Here is a 23563-nt window from a genome sequence, read left to right on the forward strand (position 1 = left end):
AAAAATTTTAAAAAATAGTAGTCTGAGTATATTTTTAGAGCTAGAGAGGTATCATAAGAAAGCAGTAAACAAATGGTGAGAGTGATTGCCTCTGGAAATATGGAATTAGGGGTGAGGAGATGATAAACATGAAATTGCTGTTTTTGTTATAATCTTTATGGAGCTATATGACCTTTTAAACCATGGATCTGTATATCTTAAATAAAAGTAAAAATCAGATTTAAAAGTGCATAGCAGTAATGTTTCTTTCCTATCTGTGAGAGGAGAAATAGTGTTTGAAATCATTCACAAAGAAATCTATATCTGGCTGGGTAGCTTCTTGAGCTGTCAGCTGCCATAGCTTGTCGGGTTTCTCCCCACTCTTTATGTTTTCTAAATTAGAAAATCTTAACTCAGAATTATAGGTTGTTGGGAAGCTTTGACAGATATTTTGGCCTTTCAGGTCAAATGCAGATCCAGAAATTATGGAGAGAGTTCTCTCCAAAGACTATTCTCAGTGTTTCACCAGAGGACAGGTGTCCCAGCTTAGTGCTGCTGAAAGCTAGAAGGTTAAAGGTCTCGGCTTGGGAGACAGCAGCTGATGGAGTCACATCCTCTCTCTGGTGACATTTGGCTCACAAGGTATTTCTGCATGTTCAGTTGTAGCATTTGGATGTGATTTTTAATATGCAAAGACATATCTTAAGTGTTTTTCCTAATGAATGAAGAAAATCATTGGTACTGGGGAAAAGTCAAACTCTCAGCCACTGAGCCATTTGCACCACTGTTCAGTTTTAAGAAGTCATGATGTCTAATCATTTAAAAATTCTGATATTCAGACCCTGAAGTCAAAGATCCAGACTATTCAAAATCCTAAATGTATAACTGAGACATGCCATGTGTATTCACAGAAATAGTCATTTTAAAAGATTTAATTCCTTGCTGGAAAACACTGCAAACCTTTTCTTGCTTGCCAGCCAGAGCAATTCAGGTAGAAAAGCATCCTGTACTCACTTGTTTCAGCCCTGTAGGCTGAAGAAACATATAATAAGTGGCCACGATCAGTTTGTAATCACAACTTCCATGATGTCCCTCAACAGCGAATCAGGGTCTGGAAGTATGCTATGGACCCTTGCTATTTTCACAAATAATGTACATACCACATTGGAAGCAACATCTTCCATTGGTACAGCAATGCCCTTCCTTGCTGACCATCTAGCTGGAGCTTCTTCAATATCAATTCAACTATCTTTTTAACTGTGGTAAAATACATATAAAATTTACACTTTACCCACTTTTAAGTATACAAGTCAGTGGCAATAAGTGCATTCACAAAATTGTGCAACCATAACAACTATCCATCTCCAGAACTTTTTCATCATCCCAAACAGAAACTCTGTACTCATTAAACAACTACTCCCCATTCCTCCCTCCCCTGCTCCCTGGCAACCTCTGTTCTACTTTCTGTCTCCATAAATTTGCCTATTCTAGGTACCTCACATAAGTGGAATCATACAATATTAGTCCTTTTTGTGTCTGGCTAATTTTACTTAGCATAATTTTTTTTTTTTTTTTTTTTTTTTTTTTTTTTTTTTTTTTTTGCGGTACGCGGGCCTCTCACTGTTGGGGCCTCTCCCATTGCGGAGCACAGGCTCCGGACACGCAGGCTCAGCGGCCATGGCTCAAGGGCCCAGCCGCTCCGCGGCATGTGGGATCTTCCCGGACCGGGGCACAAACCCGTGTGCCCTGCATCAGCAGGCGGATTCTCAACCACTGCACCACCAGGGAAGCCCTTAGCATAATATTTTAAAGGTTCATCCATGTTGTGGCATATATCGGAATCTCATTCATTTTTAAAGCTGAATATTCTGTTCTATGCACATACCACATTTTGTTTATCCATTTATCTGTTGATGGACATTTATCCATTTATCTGTTGATGGGACATTTGGAAACAACCTTTTAACTACAGTGAATAATACTGCTATGAACATTGGTGTAGAAGCTAACACCCCTTTTTAACTCTTGTTTCATAGTTTACAAACTAATCTTTAATTAAACCAGAAATCTCGGCTTTTAAAATCAGTTTCATGATAAATAGGACAAAAAGTCATTGACCACTTCTCCCTCACATATATGGTGAAACTATACTGACAACTGATTTATTCACAATTTTATTCAACTATAAAGTACAATGTCTGCTTGTTTTCATTCGTAACAGTCATTGATTTTTAAATGCCAGTCACATTATAAGAAATCCAGTATTTCTGATGAAGGAATTCTATTGATTATTTCTTGCTTTTTTTCCAACTACAATATTTGTCATTGATTTTGAAGCTGGTTTCATCTCTTACTGGCAAGGGTATAATTGTGCTTGTTTTTGCTATGAGGGCAAATGATGACTCTATAGTTTTCATGTCTTTCAACTTTTAACATTGAATTTTTACAATTTTGTACTGGAAATCCTTATTTTATATTTGTACTAGAGACAGTCAGTTGGTTTAAAAGTGAGGTTGATAAACTTTATTAGAAAATAATATGGAAGTTTTGGTAGCTTTCTATTATTACTTGATAAAATGTTGAGATAATAACTTAGGTACTAGAACAAAAGGCTCATTGATCCAATAAAATTTAATTATCATTATTCATTGTCATGCTCCCTGTTTATTTATTTACTTTTTATCTGCTTTTGTGAGATTATCCACATCCATTGTCCACTTGTCTCATGACATATAGATTCAAGCTTTATGTTTGTGACAGAGTCCATTCACTACTTATAGGATTTATTTTTCTATTTTCATCAATATTGTTAATTTCTGCAAACCACTTTTGAAATGATGGGTTCATTTTCTGAATTGTAATATTATGTAGTGGTAAAGATGAGAAATGCAAGTTTAACAAATGTAAATGTAATGTCATAGGACAATAAAATATGTTAGTTACGATAAAGTACCCATGATTAATTCCATGTTAACCAGTATGAACTGTCAGTCCTTGAAGTTCATACACTGCTCTAAAGAACACAAAAGTTAGAAATTCTATGTAAATTACAAATAATGTTACATTTCAGATTTTTTAATTACCTGTGCATAAAATGATTGCATTGCTTTTTCTTCTGAATCTGTCAAATGTTTTAGAGGCCACTGAGAGACTTCTAGTGACCAGTTGAGATCCTTCTATCACATATTGAGAGACGCTGCAGGGGATAGAGAGCTGAATTGCTCTGCAGAACAGAGTGAGAATTTGGAGTTCTCGGGGACAATAGAGAAAGAAGACAGTGAGGCAGAGAGATGGAAAAGCAACCCAAAGGGACAGCTTATGAGAGAAGATTATAAGTCAGCCTCATTCACCAAGATGGGTCAAATGAAGTGCTGGCAAACCGAATCTAGCATTGATTAAGCTAGAACCATTAAAAGAGATTAGCAAATTTATTAATGTAACCTACTATATTAACAGATAAAAGACTATTGATAATCTTAATAAATATAGAAATATTGATAAAAACCAACACTCATTCAAAATGAAACTCTTAAACCAGAAGTGAAAAGAAATTCCCATAACTTGATAAGGAGTAATTATGAGAATCCCATAGTTATCATGATAATAGTAAAATATTAGATGCATATTATTTAGAATCAAGAACAAAAGAAATATGCTCACTATTATAGCTTCAATTCAGCATTGTGATGAAAGTCCTGGCCAGTTCCATAAGACAGGAAAAATAAACAAGTGGTATAAGAATCATAAAGGAAGAAACAAGTTCATCATTATTTGCAGATGATATACTTGTTTAAATAGGAATTGTTAAAGAGTTCTGCAGGGTTGCTGAACGCAAAACCAATGTACAGAAATTTAATAACATTAATTTACTTTAGCAATAAAAATAAATATTCAAAAGGGAAAGCAAAATGATAATGTACCTAGAGATAGGATATGTAAGAACTTTATAGAAGATGTCAAATGTTATGGAGGAATATAAAAGGAGGCATATATATATTGGGAGATACAATTATATATGTCAATGTGGCAGTTCTTCCTGTGGTAATAGATAAATTCAATGCATTTACAATCAAAGTTTCAACAGAGTTGTAAGACAAGAACTTGAAAATCTGACCCTTAAATTGATATGGAAAAGTAAAGAAACAGGAAGATAATTTTAAAGAAGACAAATAAGGAGGGGTGCTATGATCAACCAGGTCAAATCTTATTATAAAGCTTTTAGATTGTATGGTGTTGACTCAAGGAGTGACAAATAGCTTACTAGGAAAACAGTATGCATGGGAATCTGGTGCATGACAGAGGTAGTAGAAGGAATCACTAGAGAAATGATAATCTATTAAAATTGATGTTGGAATAATCTTTATGGAAAAATATGAGAAGCCTATTACATATCATACACATACACACAAAAGTCTGGGAGGATGAATTATCTAAATGTAGAAAGAAATATGACTTTTAGAAGGAAATACAGGAGAATATATTATGGAATGTTAAATAGCAGTAAAATATATACGAAATGGATACATACATACATAGTGTTTTTTCTGGACACGCAGGCTCAGCGGCCAGGGCTCACAAGCCCAACCGCTCCGCGACACGTGTGATCTTCGCGGACCGGGGAACGAACCCGTGGCCGCTGCATCGGCAGGCGGACTCCTAACCACTGCGCCACCAGGGAAGCCCATACATAGTGTTTTAAAAAACGTTTTTCTTCCCTAGAAATTCTATAATTTTAGTTTGGTATTTTTTTTTTCCATCTAACAGTTCTCTAAACGAGGTTTTAAAAATTATTAAGTGGAGGGCTTCCCTGGTGGCACAGTGGTTGGGAGTCTGCCTGCCGATGCAGGGGACGAGGGTTCGTGCCCCGGTCCGGGAGGATCCCGCTTGCCGTGGAGCGGCCGGGCCCGTGAGCCATGGCTGCTGAGCCTGTGTGTCCGGAGCCTGTGCTCCGCAGCGGGAAAGGCCACAGCAGTGAGTGGCCCGCATACCGAAAAAAAAAAAAAATTATCAAGTGGAAAGGTCTCCTTTTTTTTTTTCTAATTATGTTATTATTTTCTCATTTTATTGTAGTGTGCTCAGAGAATATTTTCTTTATTATTTTACTTTTTGGATCTTGTTAAGGTTTTGTTGTTTAATATTGGTCAATTTGTACAGTTATTTTTCAGGGAATATAGTTTGAAAGATATTAATTAGATCTATCTTACTATGTTACTCCAGTTATCTGTATCTTTTTTTTTTTTTTTTTTTGCGGTACGCGGGCCTCTCACTGTTGTGGCCTCTCCCGTCGCGGAGCACAGGCTCCAGACGTGCAGGCTCAGAGGCCATGGCTCACGCGCCCAGTGTGGGATCTTCCCGGACCGGGGCACGAACCCGTGTCCCCTGCATCGGCAGGCGGACTCTCAACCACTGCGCCACCAGGGAAGCCCCAGGGAAGCCCCAGGGAAGCCCCATTATCTGTATCTTTACATACTTTTTTACACATTTGATCTGTCATAGGGCTGAAAGAAATTAATTACATTTCCCTATGCCTACAATATTCTTGTCTATTTTTGTCTATTTTATTCTTGTCTTGTATATAATTTTTGGTTTAAAAACATTGTTGCCACATTATTTGTTGCAAAAATATACATTACTGTTTATGGATTATTTAGCATTACAAAGTGTCATTTTTGTCCTGTTTAATAATCTTTGACCTAAATTCTACCTTCTCTGATGTTAAGATCATGCCTCTTGCTCTGTTTGTCTTTGCCTATATCTTTGCCCATTCTTTAATTTTGACCGTTCTGTATCACTTTGAGTGTTATATTTTTTAGTCAACATAGAGTTCAATACTGCTTTGTTATATAACGACTTTTTTTTAAACAGGTGAGTCAAATCCATTTATATTTATTGACATGATAGATTTATTTGATTTTTGTTTATATTACTTTGTGTTATGGTTTTTAAAAATTTATTTATTTTTGGCTGCATTGGATCTTCATTGCTACGTGCAGGCTTTCTCTAGTTGTGGCGAGCGGGAGCTATTCTTCGTTGCAGTGCGGTGGCTTCTCTTGTTGCGGAGCATGGGCTCTAGGCGAGCGGGCTTCAGTAGTTGCACCTCACGGGTTCTAGAGCGCAGGCTCAGTAGTTGTGGCTCATGAGCTTATAGTTGCTTCATGGCATGTGGGATCTTCCCAGATGAGGGTTCGAACCTGTGTCTCCTGCATTGGCAGGCGGATTCTTAACCACTGTGCCACCAGGGAAGTCCTTGTGTTATGTTTTTAATAGTTTTAAAAATATTTCATTGTCTGATATTTTTTATTTGCTTTATTTTTTTCTGTATGATTCTGAATTTAGAAGAGTTTTTATTTTAGTTCTGGTAGTTGCCTTAAAATATACATTTATAATTCTAATCAAAACTATGTAATACATTGCCTTTACTATGCTATCTCTTTAAATAATATCTCTTATTTCCATTAATTCTCTTTCCTTTTCCCTCTGTTTTATCCATCATCTGATTGTATTAATAATATCTTTTTCCTGCTTACCTTTGTACTGTTAAATGTAATTATTTTTCATTCCTTGAGGTATCAACTTTAAAGAACGCTCTTTAATTTGTTGCTACTGTAGAAGCGACAATAAGTGAACATCCTCTGCTCCCATGTTCTTCCCTCTTTCTAGTCCCAGTTTTTGCTATTTGTACCATGTCAACATTTTCAGGGCCTCTGGAGTTTTAGGGGGTAAAATGCCTTGATCCTCATTTTTATCCCTCTCTGCAGGCACTGTCATTTAACAAGCCCTCGTCTGCTGAGTCATTTACCGTCCTCCACCCACTTTCGGTCTTCTGAGATTGTTTTGACATCTTTTGTCCTCTGTGCTTTCCTATTTCTCTTTGTTCTTGTATATTTATACTGTTCTTATTCCCATGCTGTCATTTCACTGGCATTTTGAGAGGGTTGGGGTAAAACATATTCATGCTATCTTCCATATTTAACCAGAATCCCCAAATAACTCTTACTTTTGATAGCAAATGCTTTGCATTACAAGTTAAAAGGGATAGAAATTTTACATACTATATCATGTGTGTGTATATATATAGAGAGAGACAGAGAGAGAGACAGAGAGAGACAGAAGCAGAGACAGAGAGAGAATAAACTACAATTCTAACAGCAATTTATCTACATAGTTACTGTCTTCTGACATATTTTTCAGTATTCTGTATATTCTGTATTTAATGCAATGGTCATTTATTTTAAATTTATTTTGTTTTAAAGCTTTTCATTATGATATGTAACATACATAATGAAAATGCACACAAAACAAAAATTAGTTGTAAAATGAATGCTTGTGTATTAGTCAGCTTAGGCTGCCATAACAAAATACCATAGATTGAGTAGTTAAACAACAAATATTTATTTTCTTACAGTTCTAGGGGCTGGTGCCAGTGTGGTCAGGTTCTGGTGAGAGCCCTCTTCCTGGCTTGCTAACGGCTATTTCTGGTTGTGTCCTCACATGGTAGAGAGATAGTTCTGGTGTCCACTCCTCTCTTATAAAGGTATCAGGTCTACTGGGTCACAGTTCTGCCCTTATGACCTTATTTAACCTTTATCACTTCCTTAAAGGCCCCTTCTCCTGTACAGTCACATGGGGGGCAATTAGGGCTTCAACACATGAATTTGGGGGGACACTATTCAGTCCAGAGCAGCTGTGTGACAACTAGTCATGTCACAAAAAGGAACATTTTGAACACCCATAACCTCCTGCCCTAGAGGTTACTACTATCCTAATTTTTGATATTTTTTTGCCTTTTTAATTTATATTTTTACCTCCTGAGTATGCATTCCTAAACAAAATAGTTAAGTTTTGCTTGTTTTTGAATTTTCATATGAATGGAATTATATTTTTGTAATCTTTTGTGTCTGGCTTTTTTTGTTCAATATTATGTTCTTAAGACTCATTCTTGGTGTTGTGTGGATGTATAGTTTATTCATATTCATTGCTATACATTATCTCCCTTTAAGAATATAACAGATATTTAATATATCCAAAAATGTATGGACATTTTGGTTGTTCCCAATTTTTTACTTTTATGGGGAATGTTCATGAACTTTTTGCAGCTGTATCCTGGTGCCCATAACTACATATTTCTGTTGAGTGTATGTACCTAACAGTATAATTAAAAGATCACAGTGTGTGTGTGTTTTCACCTTTATTTGATAATATTAACTGCTTTCCAAAGAGATTGTACAGATTTACATTCCCACCAGCAAGATATGAGTTTCTGTTGCTCCATATCTTTCTCAATATTTGGCACTGTCACAATTTAGAATTTTCCTCATCTGATGAGGGTATAATAATCTCTCAGTGTGATTTTATTCACATCTCCCTGATTAAGACAAAGGTTAAGAATATTTTCATATCTTTATTGACTATTTGGATTTCTACTTTTATGAAATATCTATTTAATTTTTTGCTCATTTTCCAGTTGGTTGCTCTGACACATTTCTAATCGATTTGTAGGGGCTCATTATTCCAGATGTAAACACTTTTGAGGTATATGTGTTGCAAATATCTTCTACTCAGTAGGCTTACTTTTTCACTCTCATAAAGTGGTCTTCTGATGAACAGAAATTCTTAATTTTAATATCCTAAAATGTATCAGTGTTTTCCTCTGTAGTTAGTGCTTCTTATATAATATGTAATAAATCTTTCCCTAACCTGAGGTCATGAGACTTCTCTGTGGTTTTTGTTGTTTGTTTTTGTTTTTTTAGTTTTTTTTTTTAAACCTTCAAAAAGCTTGATGTCTTTGTCTTTCACAAAGAAATTTAGATCTTAATCCACCTAGAACTGATTTTTGTGTTTGGTGTAAAGTTGGATGTTCAATGTAATTTTTCTGTTGGGATTCCTAATTCTTCAGCATCATTTACTGAAGACTGCCCTTTCCCTATTCTGCAGTGCCACTTTTGTCACCAATTCAAGGTCTGTATGTGCATTGGCCTGTTTATGGGCCAACTATTCTGTTCCACTGGTCTGACTAACCTTACACCAATGGCATACTGTTTCAATCATTAGAGCTTATAGTAAATCTTGATATCCAGTAGAGCACATTATTTTCTCCTACCTTGTTTTTCTGTCTCAAAAGTGTCTTGGCTATAATTGGCTCTTTGCATTTTCATATAAATCTTAGAGTCAGTTTGTCAAGTTATATAAAAAAAAGGCTGTTGGGATTTTGATTGGAATCATGTTAAATTTATTAGTCATTTTGGGGAGCCTTACAATATTGTGACTTTGAATCTAAAAATACAATATATCTCTCCATTTATTGGGTTTTCTGTAATATTACTTAATATTTTTATAATTTTCTTTGTAGGGATTTTACTCATACTTTGATAGTCTTATTTCTAGAAACTTGATATTTTTAACTGCCAGTGTAAATGGTATTATTAAAAACGATTTTATTTTCTGTTTGTTGCTAGTATATATACAATTGATTTATGTATATTAATTTGTACCTAGCTACTTTTCTATACTCTCTTATTAATTCTAATAGTTTACCTCTAGATTACATTGGCTATTTTATGTACACAATTATATTAACTATAAATCACGGCATCTTTGGTACTTCTTTTCTTATTTTTTTCTTTGAATTTTATTTTTTTATACAGCAGGTTCTTATTAGTTATCTATTTTATACATATTTCTTTTCTTATTCTTATACCTTTTATTTCTTTTCCTTGCTTTACTACAGTGGCTAGGATCTCCTTTACAAAGCTGAATACAACTGATGTAACAGAGATCTTTGTTTTTTTTCCTTCTGATCTCAAAGAGAAAGCTTGCTGTATCTCACAATTAAGTATGATGTTGACTTCTTTCTTGAAAATGGTTACGCTTTGTCAGAGTACAGCAATTCCCTTCTACTTCTACTTTTCTAAGAGTTTTTAATCATAAACAGATATCAAACTTTATCAAATGACTTTTCAGCATCAATTAATAGGACCACTTGATTTTTCTTCTTTAATTTATTAAAAGAAATGGAACATATTTTCTATTGTAGCATGTATTAATTTATAGTCAGCAAAAGACAAAAATTAAAAAGTTGGAAAAAGAGAAAGCTCTATAAAGCTCCTGTTATTATACCAAAAATATGCCCTGCTTGAGCTGAGCAGGGGGCAACCGTCCCAGATGGGTTGGTGAAGAATGTTTTTGGAAAGGCCTCACAGTCTGAAACTACAGAGATTCTATCATTAACCCAGAGAGATAGAATAATCACAGGAATTTTATGGTCACTTTGAGGTATACAAGCCAACAGCTTCATTCATGGGTTATTTTCTGAATATGTTCCAGGACCATTTGCTCTTAGTTCTGCATTTCTTTCTCTTTCTGAGTAGGACTTCCCTCAACTGCATTCAGGTGTGCACCTAACAGGTGAGTGTGGGGGTGGGGGAGGCAGGGGGTTCATCTGCCCTGGCCACCCCAGACCAATGAAATCAGACCCTCTGGCTGGGACCCAGGCATCAATATTTTTTAAATCTCCCCAGGGGATTCCAATGGGCAGCCAAGGTTGAGAACCACTCATCTACAGCATTTTTTTTTTTTTTTTTTTTTTTTGGTACACAGGCCTCTCACTGTTGTGGCCACTCCCGTTGCGGAGCACAGGCTCCAGAGCGCAGGCTCAGCAACCATGGCTCACGGGCCTAGCCGCTCTGCAGCATGTGGGATCATCCCGGACTGGGGCATGAACCCGTGTCCCCTGTATTGGCAGGCGGACTCTCAACCACTGCACCACCAGGGAAGCCCTATCTATAGCTCTTTGAATCTGAATATCATATGTGTGTTTATGAAACAAAGTCCACAGAGAAGATATCTAAGCATTGCAAAGTCAGATAGGCAATAGGATTCCACATTACCCAAATGAGACCCAGCAGGATGAATAGAGATAAAAGTCACCCAGTGAAGGAACAGAAGGAGAGGACAAAAGGAAAGGCACAAGAATGACAGCAAATCTACTCACTCCATTTTCTCTGGAAGTTCGGTTTGGGTCATGCCCACACAATTGACCAAAATAGTGATGGTTATAAATAAACTGAACCACCTGAGAGGCCTGTGTTAAGGAAAAGCTGAGAGTCACCAAGTTTTCCTGAGGTCACCTCTGATCACCTTGATGCTGAACTGATTGAATCCATAACTCTTTAGCTAGGATCAACTTTATGTTCTTGTCACATAATAACAGCTGACACTGAGTGCCTACCCTCGGCTGAATACTTCATCCACATTATTTCTAATACAGCTAACCTACAGGTGGATATTATTACCTACACTTTGGAGCTAAGCAAACAGGCTGACAAAGCTTAAATATTTTTCCAAGGTCATATACCTAGTCAACCATGGTGCTGAGATGTGGCCTCAGATTGTCTGAAAACAGAACCCCGAGAAAGATGAAAGGAAATAGAATCCCTTTTCCAAAATGTCCTTCTGCCCTGACACCTGTATTTCACTATACAATATGGCCTGAAATTTCATCCTGCAAATGTCTTTTTTCCTAAAAGACAAGGAGAATGCAGTAGCACCTCCCTTATCCATGGTTTCATTTTCTGCAGTTTCAGTTACCCGTGGTCAATGGTGGTCTGAAAATAAGCTTTAAATTATCCACCATTCTGAGTTAATGTGATGACATCTCAGCCTTCCCACTCCCTCCCACCAGGGATCCCCAACCATCAACATTGTTTGCTTCTGACACCCAACCATCGACATCGTAATGGCTCCATGATCCAGGGTCACCCAAAGCACATGCTCCTCCCTCTGACTTATCATCAGGAGGTCAATAGTAGCCTAATGTCCTGTCACAATGGCTACATCACTCGCCTCACTTCATCTCATCACGTGGGCATTTTATCATGTCACATCATCACAAGAAGAGGAAGAGTGCATACAGTACAATAAAGAGAGAGACCACATTCACCTAACTTTCATTACAGTATTTTGCTGTAATTGTTCTGTTTTATTATTGTTGTTGTTAATCTCATACCTAATTTAATCTCTTGCTTAATTTATAAATCAAATTTTATCATAGGTAGGTATGTATAGGGAAAAACATATAGGGTTCAGTACTGTCTGTGGTTTCAGGCATCCACTGGGGGTCTTGGAATGTATCTCCCATGGATAAGGGGGGACTACTATAATCCTAGGAAGTTAGAGATAAGGGGAGGGCTACACGCTTTCATGGCAATCAGGTTCGTCAGATTGTTTTTCCAATTTAGCTGAGATCAAGCACACTGAGGAAATGGACATCTGGTTAGGAATGGAGGCAGGCACAGGGGAGTAAAATGCCGGCTCAAGGAGAAGATTCCAAACAGGATTAGGCTGTTGAGGAGAACTCTGAATAGCAAGAGGGGAGAATCTTAAAGGAGAGGTTGGGGGCAAATGGATTACAAGAAGGGGATAGAGACACTGAAAAGTAAGGTGAGTGGAATGGGGTAAACAGATGGGGCAGAAATGTTGGTGGCGAAGTCCAAAGATAGATTTCCCCCATTGGACATTTTTCTGAATTCCTAACAATTACTTCCTAAAGAAAAAGCCTGAAGATATAAGCTTGACCTACAGAGTGAACCACTCATCTTTCATAATTTCAATTTGAGCAGAAGTATCTATTTTAGTTTTCTGTAAATGCCTTTAATGTGCCCTGTTTTACAGTTACTTAGGAACCCATCTATTTTGAAAAGGGAAATTCTACTAAATAAACCACATTTTCCTGTTGACTTGCAGTTAAATTAAGAAATGTGTTTAGGTGGGGGGGGAAATGTTAACCCAAGGATTAAATTAAAATCACATCTCCAACTCCACAAACCTTTAAAGAATTATGATATATTCTGATAATATTACTTGTGAAAACATTCAGAGCAAATTTGATTAGAATTATAATTTTGGTGAAATATTAATAATAGGAGATTGAGAATTCCATACCTTGAATAATACGTGGGGGGCTGGAGCTACCAAGTTCATGAGATTTAAATATATAAATGCAGACTTTTGTGAGAAGGAGACCCTTAACAGCTTTTCTGTCCAGCTGTGACTCCACCCAGCAATTATTTATTCATCAAATCTCAAGATAAAAAGAATATTTACTGGTTACTTGGTTCTTTAAAGGGATTTTATTTCTAATTAGTTGTTTCTTACTTAACTAGATGTAATTCAACCAGGATGGAAGAAAAGGAGTTTGTATATTTGCTGTTTTTCTTTATTTGTAATTTTTATGTAATTGTATATTAAAAAAAAAAACCTATGTAGAGATGACATACTTAGAGAAAAAATTACCCTAATTCATTTCCATTAACTGCCTACTTCCTTATTGCTGATACTGCCCTAAGCAGGACGCAGGCTGGACCTTTTAACTAGCTGTGTGACCTTGGGCAATTAATTTAATGCCTCTGAGTAACAGTTTCATCATATGTAAGCTGGAGGTGCTAATCCCTTCTTCAAGGGTTTCTGTACCTATGACAGTGTTGATGCTTAGGAGGTATTTAGCAAATAGGAGCCTATTATTATTATTAAATACTCTCCTACAGCATTAGGAAAGCCGAGATTGAATTAAGAAAATATGATTCCCACTGGTTGGCCATAAAGGTAAAACATGTAAAGGGAAAAATGTAATGTAGTGAGCTACCAGCTCACTGAGTGCTGTCCAGCAATCCAACAGTCTACCCCAGAGTGCGAGGCAAGAGCTCTTTTACTAGACACCCGCTAAGAGGCTGGTTACCATCTGCCAGGCAGCCGAGGCAAGGCTGGTCTTGCAAATCAACCTCCTAGAAGCCAAGGCTGAATTTGTTATTAGGAACTTCCAGTTTGGACAGTCGCTAGGGAAGATCCTTGGAAACCAAGCCAAAGTCTCTTGTTTGTCCTAGTTTGGCTTGTCTTAAACAAAAAAAAAAAAAAAAAAAAAAGAAGAAGAAGAGAAAAGTTCAAGGCAGCTTCTGAAGCTACATAAAGCAATTAATTTAATACAGACATTTGACCAACGTATTTCTAACCATTACTACATTCCTCAATGGCATGAACTTTAGACTACTGACATTTTTAACCTGCCAGTAGTTTGGGGGTAACATGCTGTAGGCAGTACCCCATGACCAGTGGGGTCCCATTGAGACACTCTTCACTCTGCCCGTTGCAGTCTGTTCTCTTTGCCTTCTCAAGAGTTGCTTTTTTGCCAAAGAAGCAATCACTCTCCAGCATGGTTAGGGCACAGAATATCAACCCACACCTATCATATCTGCCCAAAGAAGCCTAGGGACCCTCTTACTGGTTATTATGTTGTGGGAAGAGCAGGCCACATATGATGAGAATGTACCTGGGTGTATCAGCAATCTCCCCTTTTCAAGTTGTGCATCCACACATGTATCCAGACTGGTCTAGTTGAATCCCACACCAGGTGTGGGTTGCATGAACACCTCCTCTGTCTTGGGACTGCTTTTGGGTGTTGAACACATTAAAAACACAAACTTTTTTTTTCAATTTGATGATCTCGTTGTTTTAGCATTCAGTTGGAGGAAGGCTCTATTGTTAACCCCCAAAGAAGGTATGTGACACAATGGGCACCGCCTGATTCTAACATGTGGAAGGAGCAACTGTGCAAAGGATATGAGTGGACGGACACTTTGATGGCTGTTCTTCTGATCAGGTTGAAAGGACTGAATAACCACAGGGCCCGAGTGGCACTAAACCGGGAAATGGTCCTCCCTTTGTTCAGCACCATAAATGTCTAAAACAAAACACAACATAAAGCTGATTCACTTTGTTGTACAGCAGAAACTAACACAACATTGTAAAGCAATTATAATCCAATCAAGATGTAAAAAACAAAAAACCACAACAGAGGGTGGATCTCCAGTGAGAAACATGCATCCTCCTCCAGCCATGGGTTTGAGCATAAGTGAGATCATCTCAGGCTCAGGAGTAAGTAGGGCTCTGGGAACCACGGGTCAATGAGAGGCAAATGGAGGGGCAGAGAGTTAGGGAGGCTCAGGGGCTAAAAGCCATATCCTCACCCTTCTAGCAAGACCCCAGGCCCCGCGGCTGACTGTGCATCAAGATGGGCCTCTGAGATTGCCCAGTGAACAGGCAGCTGACCCAGGGTTGGTGAGATACATCATGCCCAGGGAGAGCATTCTGGCAGCAGGGGGGTGAAGTTCTGGTTGCATTTAATTCCTCTCCTGATTAGTGGATCACCCCTGTTCTGTGATGGTCCTTCTGTTCTCCACCTCCTAGGTCTCCCTTTTTAAACCCTCTACTGGTTCCTTCCTCTGAGCATTTTGGGGGATAACGGCTCTTGGCAGGTGAGAGGAGAGAGAAAGCCATTCCAGTGCCTTTTTTATTTTCTCTACAAACCATATTTGAGACGGCTGATTCCTGCCCCTCCCAACCCCCAAACATGCACATACCACTTTTTCAGCTGTATAGAACATCCAAGATAAAATACAAACAGGATAATTGTCATGAAACTGTTTAAACTGGTGGTTCTCAAACTTTGATTTTAGGACCCTTTTGTACTCTTGAAAATTACTGAGGACCTTAATGATCTCTTGTTAATGTTTATACCTTTTTGCATATACCATGTGTGTGTGTATGTATATATATGTGTATATATATGCATGTATATATATGTTTGTACATATGTGTGTATATATATATATATATATATAATATTAGAAATAAAAAAAGATAGGACCTTTTAAAACACAGGAGTATACAAACATACATTCCAGTAGCTGTTAGACAGATGTGATCCTCCATCAATTGCCTCTATGTTAACTATTGTATGTTCAAAAAAGAATGTGAGTAAAAAAGACAAATGACATCTAAGTATTACTAAGAAATAGTTATGAACTCCTGAACCCACTAAAAGGGTTTTGGGAACCCCAGGGTTTTGAGATCATACTTTGAGGACCACTGGTTTAAATCATCCTGATTTCGGTTCCCCTTCCCTATTCTACCCTCCTCCCAGCCTCAAGATCTCTGCTCCCCACTTGCATAGAAAGCCAACACCTCTGGAGATCTGAGGCCAGAACTCATCCAAGGGAATAGCCAACTTCCTCTGAAAACTCCACAGCAGTTGTCACTGCTTTTGAGGATTTGGATTTAATTAACCTCCACCATGAATACCATAGAGATTCAAAGAGAGTATGGAGGAGGTGAATTACATATATTTTTCACTAACCGAGTCCAGCTGACAGCCACATCACCCAGGGTGCAGGAGGAATCCTGGGCTGGGTGGGACAGAGGTTTCCTCTCCCAGAGCTGAGAATGGCCATTCCGGCCAGTAGCCCTTACCCGGTGTGTGCTGTAGAAGGGGTCCAGATCCTCCAGTGGCTCTCCGACCAGCTCTGCTGGGAGCTTGCCATAGAACTTGGGCAGCTGGTTGTACGCTTTTAAGTCAAGCTGGGGCCGAGGCTTCTCTTCCTGGTCCTTCTGTTTCTTGGACTTCTCTTTGGCTTTCTTTGCCTCCTGCTTAGCAGCAATTCGTTTTTCAATCTCCACCAGAGACTCTGGGGTGAATCGATGGAAGTTGGTAGTTTCCAGAGACCCAAAGGGGAATTCCATCTTCTCATTCTTCTTCAGGAAGAATTTATACTCTTATGAGAGTGGACATAACCACAGAGAGGTAACAGCCTGCCTGCTGGCTCTCTCCCTCCCACCTTGCTTGCTAGAACTGCTTCCCCCCCGATCCCCCACCTCTCCAGTTCCTTTCTTAATTCACACTGAGCTTCCCCAGGACCCCACTGCCCTGCAGCATTCTTGAGGGAGGCTGGTTAGTTCATCTTACTCCACGTACCTCAGGGTGGTATCTATGCTGTCCATGAGCTTCTAGTCTTTGTTCCTTCATATTTTTGTACCCCCTGCCCCCCACCAGATCCAGACATACTGCCCTCTCTCCTCATTTCTATGACCACTGAGTAGCAGGCACTTTCCTGCATTCAGCAAAGACGTTGGTTCATGATCTACTTTATCTTGGGTCTCCTCCTACTTTCTGATCACAACCTTTTATTTATTGACATTTTCAATGCTTCTCCCCCTCTCTGAACTCCATTTGCATTCCCCAGGCTTCTTTCTCTTTGTCTGTGGCTGAACACTTCTTTCCATATCCAGATCAGATCCTGTGGCCCACCATTTTGACCACTCCCTTGTCCTTAACCTAAATACCCAGCCTAGGTCAATCTAGATGAGTCTAACTCAGGTTTCTCTGAATCTGTACTGTTGAGGGGTGATGAGGAACATCAATGCCACTTAGGAATCATATGGTTTCCCTAGGCAGCAGTTTCTTCTAGTCTGATATTTCAAATACTGTTTGTCTTTCCTGACTGCTATTCCCCATTTCCCCTTCCAATAAGACAATGACCACATTGCCTACCTCATGAAGAAAACACAGTTCCTTCAACTTCATGTCCCCAAACCTCCAACTTACCTGCAATCTACACCCTTCTATCTCCTGTCACAACCGGGAGAACATCACCCCTCATTCTGGCTAAGGTCAATCTTTTCCTTCTGTTTTGGACCTTATCCCCTCCCTCATTTCTCTTTCCTGACTTGTCTGCTGGTTCCCTCCTATCGGCATTTAGAGATGCTCAAGTATCCTTCAACTTAAAAAATTTTTACTTAGTACATAGCCCATCCAGTTCTTCCCTCTTCTCTCCTCCCATTCTCTGCTGAGCTTCATAAAGGACTCATTTCCACTCACTGTCTCTGGTCATTCTTCAGTTTTAGCAGCTTCACATTTGTGTCCACTATCTCACTAAAATGCCTCCTTGCAAGGGCAGCAGAGACCTTCTTGTGCTTAAATTCAGGGAGAATTCAGTTCTTATCTTGATGGTGTTATTGGTTATTTTGACTACTTCCTCCTTCTTGAAATACAGTCTCTCCTCAACTGCTCTGACACACTCAATCTCCTTTTCCTCACTTTCTCCCATATGTGACTATGACTCTAGGGGATCTAAATTATTCTTTTTAAAATTCTGCATAATGATAATAATAACATCGATAGCACTGATAATAACATTTACAGAGATTCACTATATTCCAGATTCTGGATTGAGCAATTTGCATGCATTAACATATTAACCATCACTGTACCCTATGAGGTATTATCTCTAATATATAAATGAGAAACCAGAGTGGCAAAGTTAACTTTCCCAAGATCACATAGCTAATAAGTGGCAGGACAGGTACTCTCAATCCCAGGTCTGTCTGACACCACCTCCTGAGAGCGTCTCATCCATTCTCGTGTCTTCAGTTCTCATCTATATGCAGATGACTCCCGAGTCTTTATCTCCAGCTCTTATTATGCCCATGGGGATCAGGCCCAAATTTGGCATCTCCACTTGAATGTCTACTGGGCATCTCAAACTCAACATGCCCCGAACTGTACTTATTACCATCTCTCCACCCCTTTCTAGTACCTGCCTCTCCTCTAAGACTCTCTCCCTCTGTGAATGGCCCCCAATAGCCTATTTCTGTGCTTGTCCATAACCTAGCTATCATCATGATGTCCTTTCTATTTCATTCCCACATCCAATAAGACATCCAGTGCTGTTGATTCCATCTCCTTAGTATCTTCTCTCCATGTCTCTTTAGCTTCTCCATCATACTGGTTGTTAAATCACTGTCATCCAATGACTCCCTATGTATATTTGCTTCCCCTTTAGTCCTTTTTCATCTATTCTCCAACTGTAACCAAATGATCTTTCTAAAACGCAAATCTGGTTATATTATATTATTATTTAAAATCCTTCTATAGCTCCCCACAGTCCTCAAGATAACCCAAACTGTGTGCTTACCTCTCCAGCACTGTTTACCAGGCATACCATTTTTATTAGTTTCTCCTTGAGTCTGACCCATTCTTTTTTATGTTAAGAACTTTCCATGTTCTATTTCCTTTGCCTGAAATTACTCCCCCACCTTGCTTTGCCTGATTAATCCCCTCTCATTCTTTAACTGTTGGTTTTCAGATAACTCCTCCATTTCTGACCCCATATGAAGTCTCTGTTAGGCTTCCCATTTTGTGCTGCTGTAACTCACTGCATTTTCTCTATAAACCTCTGATTTGTAATTGCTGTTTGCTGTTTGCTACTTCTCTCACTAAATTGTAAGCTCAGTGAGGGAATACATTTATCCTGTTCAGCACTGATTCTCCAAGCCATACCACAGTGTCTGGCATTTAGTATATACTCGGCAGATATTTATTAAATGAATAGTCGTTTTGAGTTTTAGAAAAAAAGGAAGAGAAAGCACTGGTACTTGGATTGTGAGACCAGGGCGGGAAGAAACTGACCATATTCCAAGTTACTGGGGGAAAAATGTGGTTTCTGTTCACTAACAACTTAAGGCCGGTGTTCCTAAAATCCACCCTGATTTGGATAAAATTTGTTCTTCAAGGTGGAAGAAGAACAGTGAGGGCTGAAACCTGGAGGTCTATGGGGGTGAAGAGGTGTTGAACATTACAGAGATGCTATAGCCAGAAAGGAAGAAGAACAAAATCTGTCAGTGTCACAGAAGAGCAGGAAGAGAAGTTTTAAGAACTGCTGAGCCTTATTCTATGGGTGGGAATGGTTTTAGTCATGGGGATTCAGGGGAGCATGAGTAAGTACCATGGGGTGGAAAGGATGTGACTAGATTGCTTGATTTGCTAAAAGAGAGTGGTTGGGTACGGGTGTAACTACAAACATGATTAATCTAGTTATGAGAGCTACCCAAAAAGTAGAACCAGATAATAAGCTGCTTCAGATTCTGCTTCCATGACTTGGATGCCTGGTGGAACAGCAAGCATATTATCAGGATATCACTAGGACTGAGAATGTGGTTGGACATTTCATGGGTGGATTGTGAATGTGACTAAGCTGGTGCTGAGAAACAGTAACCAAGCCATTGACACATCTGAGTGAAACTGTATTGTGCATGGTGCTGAGAGTGTGGTTTGGCTCTTTAGTTAGTGTAATGAGCAACCTAGCTAGCTTTAGCACTAGGGATATTGCTGGGGTCTCTATGCTAACGGGAATATGGAATTAACTGTCCCTGTTTTGAGGGATGTGGCCATATTAGTGAAGACTTAGAGCAGTCCCTAAAGTGTCAGCATTTTAGATAGCTGGTGATACTGATATGTGTCTATCTGAGCTGTCCATTGCCCTGAAAATTTTAATTGTTAGGCATCTGATTGGAGCAACAGGGAAACTGGACATGTGACTATGCTATCCAGAGAAGAGATAGAATTTGAAGTAGTGATGGCACTGAGAAAGTGCAATAAGCTGTTTCTGGGGATGAAAGTGAGACCACATTATCCATGCTCCTGCCCAGTAGTCAAAGATTGAGCCTCAGCTATGTGGGACAACAGAAAGATATCACTGAGTTGTCTTTGAAGTTGAATAGTCCTGAGTTGTCCCTGGTGCTAAAGGAATGGGGCTATGGGAATCTTTGCTGAGTATAATTTACCTCCGAATGATTCAGAGATAATAGCTAGCTGATCTGTTGTCCAGGGATGGAGTACAACAAAAAGTATTTACAGTGTGGAGAAAACGACATACACCAACAGTCTTGATGAAAGAGCAAGGCAATGCCTAGTATGCCCTTGAGCTGTCCATGGTGCTGAACAAGAACTGTGGGGATGGGTGAGAGAACTGAGTGGGAATGGCTTTCTACCAGGCTTGGTGAGTAACGGCTGTAGGGTTCAATGAGTGTGTCAGGCTATAGTGCTGAGAATAATCAAATTTCTGTGGGAGATAAAGTGGAAGAAAGGAGTAATTCAAGGAAAAAAGAAATGTGAAAGTTTGGGAGAAAGTGCCTAACAAGCATTTAATCAAAATATCTCTGCCCAACAGAACAGAGATCCAAATGAAGCTGAAGAGGAGAAAAATATTCTTTTCTTAAGGGTCTTTGTCACACAACCTCAACCCATTGAAAACAGAATCAGAATGAAGGAAAATATTTTTGTCAGTAAGGAAGAAATCAAGTTCCTCATCTCCTGATCTGGAGTGTTATGGACCCAGAAACTCAGGATGGTGGATTGAGTCAGTTCTAGAGACTTCAAGTTATAATTAATCAAACAAAAACAAAACAGAGAGGTAGTGTGGTTTTGTTAAAATATGACAAACCCACAGCCAACATCGTCCTCAATGGTGAAAAACTGAAACCATTTCCACTGAGATCAGGAACAAGACAAGGTTGCCCACTCTCACCACTCTTATTCAACATAGTTTTGGAAGTTCTAGCCACAGCAATCAGAGAAGAAAAAGAAATAAAAGGGATACAAATTGGAAAAGAAGAAGTAAAGCTGTCACTGTTTGCAGATGACATGATACTATACATAGAGAATCCTAAACATGCTACCAGAAAACTACTAGAGCTAATCAATGAATTTGGTAAAGTAGCAGGATACAAAATTAATGCACAGAAATCTCTGGCATTCTTATACACTAATGATGAAAAATCTGAGAGTGAAATTAAGAAAACACTCTCATTTACCATTGCAACAAAAAGAATAAAATATCTAGGAATAAACCTACCTAAGGAGACAAAAGACCTGTATGCAGAAAATTATAAGACACTGATGAAAGAAATTAAAGATGATACAAATAGATGGAGAGATATACCATGTTCTTGGATTGGAAGAATCAACATTGTGAAAATGACTCTACTACCCAAAGCAATCTACAGATTCAATGCAATCCCTATCAAACTACCACTGGCATTTTTTACAGAACTAGAACAAAAAATTTCACAATTTGTATGGAAACACAAAAGACCCCGAATAGCCAAAGCCATCTTGAGAACGAAAAATGGAGCTGGAGGAATCAGGCTCCCGGACTTCAGACTAACACTACAAAGCTACAGTAATCAAGACAGTATGGTACTGGCACAAAAACAGAAATATAGATCAATGAAACAGGATAGAAAGCCCAGAGATAAATCTACACACATATGGTCACCTTATCTTTGACAAAGGAGGCAAGAATATACAGTGGAGAAAAGACAGCCTCTTCAGTAAGTGGTGCTGGGAAAACTGGACAGCTACCTGTAGCAGTATGAAATTAGAACACTGCCTAACACCACACACAAAAATAAACTCAAAATGGGTTAAAGACCTAAATGTAAGGCCAGACACTATCAAACTCTTAGAGGAAAACATAGGCAGAACACTCTATGACATAAATCAAAGCAAGATCCTTTTTGACCCACCTCCTAGAGAAACGGAAATGAAAACAAAAATAAACAAATGGGACCTAATGAAACTTAAAAGCTTTCGCACAGCAAAGGATACCATAAACAAGACCAAAAGACAACCCTCAGAATGGGAGAAAATAGTTGCAAATGAAGCAACTGACAAAGGATTAATCTCCAAAATTTATAAGCAACTCATACAGCTCAATAACAAAAAAACAAACAACCCAATCCAAAAATGGGCAGAAGAACTAAATAGACATTTCTCCAAAGAAGATATACAGATTGCCAACAAACACATGAAAGAATGCTCAACATCATTAACCATTAGAGAAATGCAAATCAACACTACAATGAGATATCATCTCACACCAGTCAGATTGGCCATCATCAAAAAATCTACAAACAATAAATGCTGGAGAGGGTGTGGAGAAAAGGGAACCCTCTTGCACTGTTGTTGGGAATGTAAATTGATACAGCCACTAAGGAGAACAGTATGGAGGTTCCTTAAAAAACTACAAATAGAACTACCATACGACCCAGCAATCCCACTACTGGGCATATACCCTGAGAAAAACCAGAATTCAAAAAGAGTCATGTATCAAAATGTTCATTGCAGCTCTATTTACAATAGCCAGGACATGGAAGCAACCTAAGTGTCCATCAACAGATGAATGGATAAAGAAGATGTGGCACATATATACAATGGAATATTACTCAGCCATTAAAAGAAATGAAACTGTGTTATTTGTAGTGAGGTGGATGGACCTGGAGTCTGTCATACACAGCGAAGTAAGTCAGAAGGAGAAAAACAAATACTGTATGCTAACACATATATATGGAATCTAAGAAAAAACAAATGTCATGAAGAGACTAGGGGTAGGATGGGAATAAAACACAGACCTACTAGAGCGTGGACTTGAGGATATGGGGAGGGGGAAGGGTAAGCTGGGATGAAGTGAGAGAGTGGCATGGACATACATACACTACCAAATGTAGGGTGGGTAGCTAGTGGGAAGCAGCCACATGGCACAGGGAGATCAGCTAGGTGGTTTGTGACCACCTAGAGGGGTGGGATAGGGAGGGTCGGAGGGAGGGAGATGCAAGAGGGAAGAGATATGGGATCATATGTATATGTATAACTGATTCACTTTGTTGTAAAGCAGAAACTAACACACCATTGTAAAGCAATTATACTCCAATAAAGATGTTTAAAAAATTAACATTGGTAAATAAACTTTAAAAAGAAAAATAAAATAGCACTGGAATTGGAGAGAGGAAGCTTGGGTTCTGACACTAACTAGGTTTTTTTGAATTTTCTTACCCTCATTTGTATGATTCGTGAACTGGAGATGCTAACATCCGCCCTGCCAATCTGACACTGTTGTTGGGAGAATCGTGTAATGTATGT

General features: G+C 38.7%; 1 protein-coding gene across 1 annotated transcript in view; it reads right to left on the minus strand.

The window, feature by feature from the left end:
- SCN10A (sodium voltage-gated channel alpha subunit 10) overlaps positions 1-23563 on the minus strand; it is a 90450-nt gene that overhangs the window by 59976 nt on the left and 6911 nt on the right. The window contains exons 3-5 of the mRNA XM_059077131.2: positions 16279-16560; positions 14583-14710; positions 10970-11050 (exon numbers count right to left, since the gene is read on the minus strand). Coding sequence (XP_058933114.1) covers positions 10970-11050; positions 14583-14710; positions 16279-16548 — 479 coding nt within the window. The 5' untranslated portion in view covers positions 16549-16560. The remainder of the gene's footprint in view (positions 1-10969; positions 11051-14582; positions 14711-16278; positions 16561-23563) is intronic.

The sequence above is a fragment of the Kogia breviceps genome, chromosome 10, assembly GCF_026419965.1.
Source record: "Kogia breviceps isolate mKogBre1 chromosome 10, mKogBre1 haplotype 1, whole genome shotgun sequence".
Classification (NCBI taxonomy): domain Eukaryota; kingdom Metazoa; phylum Chordata; class Mammalia; order Artiodactyla; family Physeteridae; genus Kogia; species Kogia breviceps.